The 3,233-nt window shown below is 40.1% G+C and overlaps 1 protein-coding gene across 1 annotated transcript; it reads right to left on the bottom strand.

Annotated features, from left to right (window-relative positions):
- Positions 1-540: 540 nt before the first annotated feature.
- LOC132396439 (general transcription factor II-I repeat domain-containing protein 2-like) lies at positions 541-1,563 on the bottom strand. The gene is made up of 2 exons (XM_059973973.1): positions 809-1,563; positions 541-723 (listed from the first exon to the last, which is right to left on the bottom strand). Exon 1 carries the CDS (start codon positions 1,413-1,415, stop codon positions 813-815), a length of 603 nt encoding a protein of 200 aa, XP_059829956.1. The 5' UTR covers positions 1,416-1,563; the 3' UTR covers positions 541-723; positions 809-812.
- Positions 1,564-3,233: the final 1,670 nt, after the last annotated feature.

Here is a 3,233-nt window from a genome sequence, read left to right as displayed (position 1 = left end):
AAGATGATGAGAGGCATTGATCGTGTGGACAGTCAGAGGCTTTTTCCTAGGGCTTAGATGGCTAGCACGAGAGGGCACAGTTTTAAGGTGCTTGGAAGTAGGTACAGAGGGGATGTTAGGGGTAAGTTTTTTTTTACTATGGATAACCCTAGGTAATTTCTGAAGTAAGTACATGTTTGGCACAGCATTGTGGGGTGAAGGGCCTGCAGTGTGCTGTAGCTTTTTTAATCGATGTTCCATGTCGTTACCATTACCATTTCCACCACCACCAGCAATCTGCGGTCACCAGAAACCCGAAAATGATTAAAGCCATCAACATGAGCAGACATCCTTTGCCTAGTGCAGGGGTCAGCAACCTTTACCACTGAAAGAGCCACTTGGACCCGTTTCCCACAGAAAAGAAAACACTGGGAGCCGCAAAACCCGTTTGACATTTAAAATGAAATAACACTGCATACAACGTTTTTTTTGCCTTTATGCTATGTATAAACAAACTATAATGTGTTGCATTTATGAAATTGATGAACTCCTGCAGAGAAAACGAAATTACATTTCTGCATGCAACAAAAACATTTTGAACTCCGAAAAAAAGACGTTGGGTTGAAAGTTACTTTTAAGTAAAATATTCAATGTCTATTTGAGTCCTTCTTGTATTTATGAAAAACGCCGAACTTAAATTTTCCGCCAGCAGCAAACCAAAAATAACGTCAGCCAGCTGTCATCCTGAAAAATTAAAGGACTATTTCACTGAACAATGAAAAAATATGAATATAAGTAAAATAATAGGCAATTAAAGTATTTATCATACTTGGTTAATGGGATTTCTGCTCCTGGACCTCAGCGCACAGCGTCTGCACATCAGGGCTGTATGATGTCACCTTCATCTTTACACAGGATCGCAAGCTGTCATCTGTGAGGTTTTCAATATCACTCCATTTGTGTTTCTGAGCAAGAACGGCCTTCTGACGGGCAACATCTTCAAGGTCTGCTGTCAAGCGTCTAAACTTGGACACCCATATGTCTTTGTCGGCTATGTCGGCCAGTTCCATCTCAAGATCAGGTTGACTCACACCTGCCAATGCAGTCGTATTCAGTAGGGAAGGATCGATGCTTAAGGGAGTGACCGGGAAGGATAATGTGTTTTTTTCCTCTCTGAACTCACAGAAGCGTTTCCCAAACGATGTTTGCATTGCGATGATTGCAGAATGTAAATACTCCGAAATTATCATGTCGTGACCTTGTTTGAACTCTCTCAAATTGGGGAAGTGAGACAAAGTGCCTTTCTGTAAATCTCTGGCAAGCACTGTCAACTTGCGCTCGAATGCCAAAACATCCTCCAACATGTGCAGGGCGGTACGTCCTTTCCCCTGAAGAGCTGTGTTCAGCGTGTTCAGGTGCGCTGTCATGTCTACCATGAAGTGTAGCTTTTCCAGCCACTCTGGCTGTTCCAGCTCAGGAAAGGTGAGCCCTTTGCTGCCCAGGAAAGTTTTCACTTCTTCCAGACACGCGACAAAGCGTTTCAGCACCTTCCGTCTGGACAGCCAGCGATAAAAACACGTTGTAGCGGTGTCAGTAAACTGCAGTCAAAGATAGCTTTATTCGAACCTTGCTTTTAAGCCTCCCTCAACCCAGCCCCCATGGACGCAGATGCTGCAAAAGACGCGTACTCACAAACCCCCGTAGGCTATCTCCCTTAGCCGGAATGCTGGCTAATTGTGAGCCGTTTCGGATGTGGCAGGAAATGTGTCGCTACACTTAGGTTGTACAAGATCACCATAATTACATTTCAAAAGCTAACAAACTAACATAAAATACATTTTAATTAAATACTGACCAATTATTTCCCAAAGCCACAGGGAGCCGCAGCACAGAGGTGAAAGAGCCACAAATGGCTCGGGAGCCGCAGGTTGCCGACCCCCGGCCTAGTGACTCATCTCCTCACACTTAATCCTTTCAATTAACAATGCACAAATTGGGAACATAATACTCCTGGATGGGTAACAATACAGAAATTTGACACTACCCAAAACAACTGATAATTCCATCAAGCAGCAAAGCATTGATTTCCTGCACCCTTGTTACACTAAAAAGACATGTAAAAAGATACTGCTTAGTTTCAACATGTTATTTATATATATGCGGGTCGTGGGAGGTAGCATATTTTAAATCCAAAGCTTTCAGTTTCCATCTCTTTCTCCATCGGCTTTTTTCTTAACACTAAAGGAATAAGAGATAATTTGTCCTCGAGTATAAGCTTTGAAGGCCTCCCAAACAATCAAGATAGAAGTCTCTTCCTGGATATTCTCCTGAAAAAAATAATTAATTTGCTTCTCCAAAAAGTCTAAAAAATCTTTATCTGATAATAAGGTTGGGTTAAAGTGCCAGGTTCTATTTATTGTAGATCTAACAGGTAAAGCTAACACAAGAAAACAGGAGCATGATCAGACAATGCGATCTCTTTATATTCACAGGATTTAACTGAAGACATCATGGGTCTATCAATAAAAAAGTAATCAATTCTAGAGTGCGTATGATGGACATGCAAGAAGAATGAGTATTCTTTTCTCTTTTGACATACCCAGTTGAAAAAATCCTGCTAAGTAAATAAAGGTCAATTTTATATACATGGGGACAGATCAGGTAAATTGTTAGCCAATCAATTAAAGTCTTCAATAGTTAGCAGACAAATTACAGAGATTGTTAAGATTGATGGCTTCAAGACTTCGGATCTCTCTGAAATTAATGATACTTTTAGAGAATTTTATTCAAGGCTTTATAGTTCTGATTCCTTTTTGGATGACACAGAAATGCACAGCTTCTTTAGTAAAATTGATATTCCAGTACTTTCTGATCCTACCTTGTCCCAACTTGATCAACTGATTTCATGTGCCGAAATTGCTGAAGCTATTGTGGTTCTTCACTCTGGTAAAATTCCAGGACCTGACGGTTTTCCTTGTGAATTTTATAAAACCTTTTCTAAACTACCTATACCTCAATTATCTGCTGTTTTTTCTGAATCTTTTAAAGTAGGTTAACTTCCACAATCCTTTTATCAAGCAACTATTTCGCTTATTTTGAAGATAAAAATCCTGCTGAATGTTCCTTCTATAGACTAATCTCCTTACTTAATGTAGATACTAAAATTCTGCCTAAAATTTTAGCCCGCAGGCTTGAAACTATTTTACCGTTCATTATACGAGAGTTTCAGGCTGGATTTATTAAAAACCGCTATT

The sequence above is a fragment of the Hypanus sabinus genome, chromosome 7, assembly GCF_030144855.1.
Source record: "Hypanus sabinus isolate sHypSab1 chromosome 7, sHypSab1.hap1, whole genome shotgun sequence".
Classification (NCBI taxonomy): Eukaryota; Metazoa; Chordata; class Chondrichthyes; order Myliobatiformes; family Dasyatidae; genus Hypanus; species Hypanus sabinus.
This window is presented reverse-complemented; position numbering and strand designations above follow the sequence as displayed.

What these genes read in the sequence shown, in the direction of transcription:
- LOC132396439 (XM_059973973.1), bottom strand. Translation starts at nt 1,415, where the DNA reads ATGGTAGACATGACAGCGCACCTGAACACGCTGAACACAGCTCTTCAG.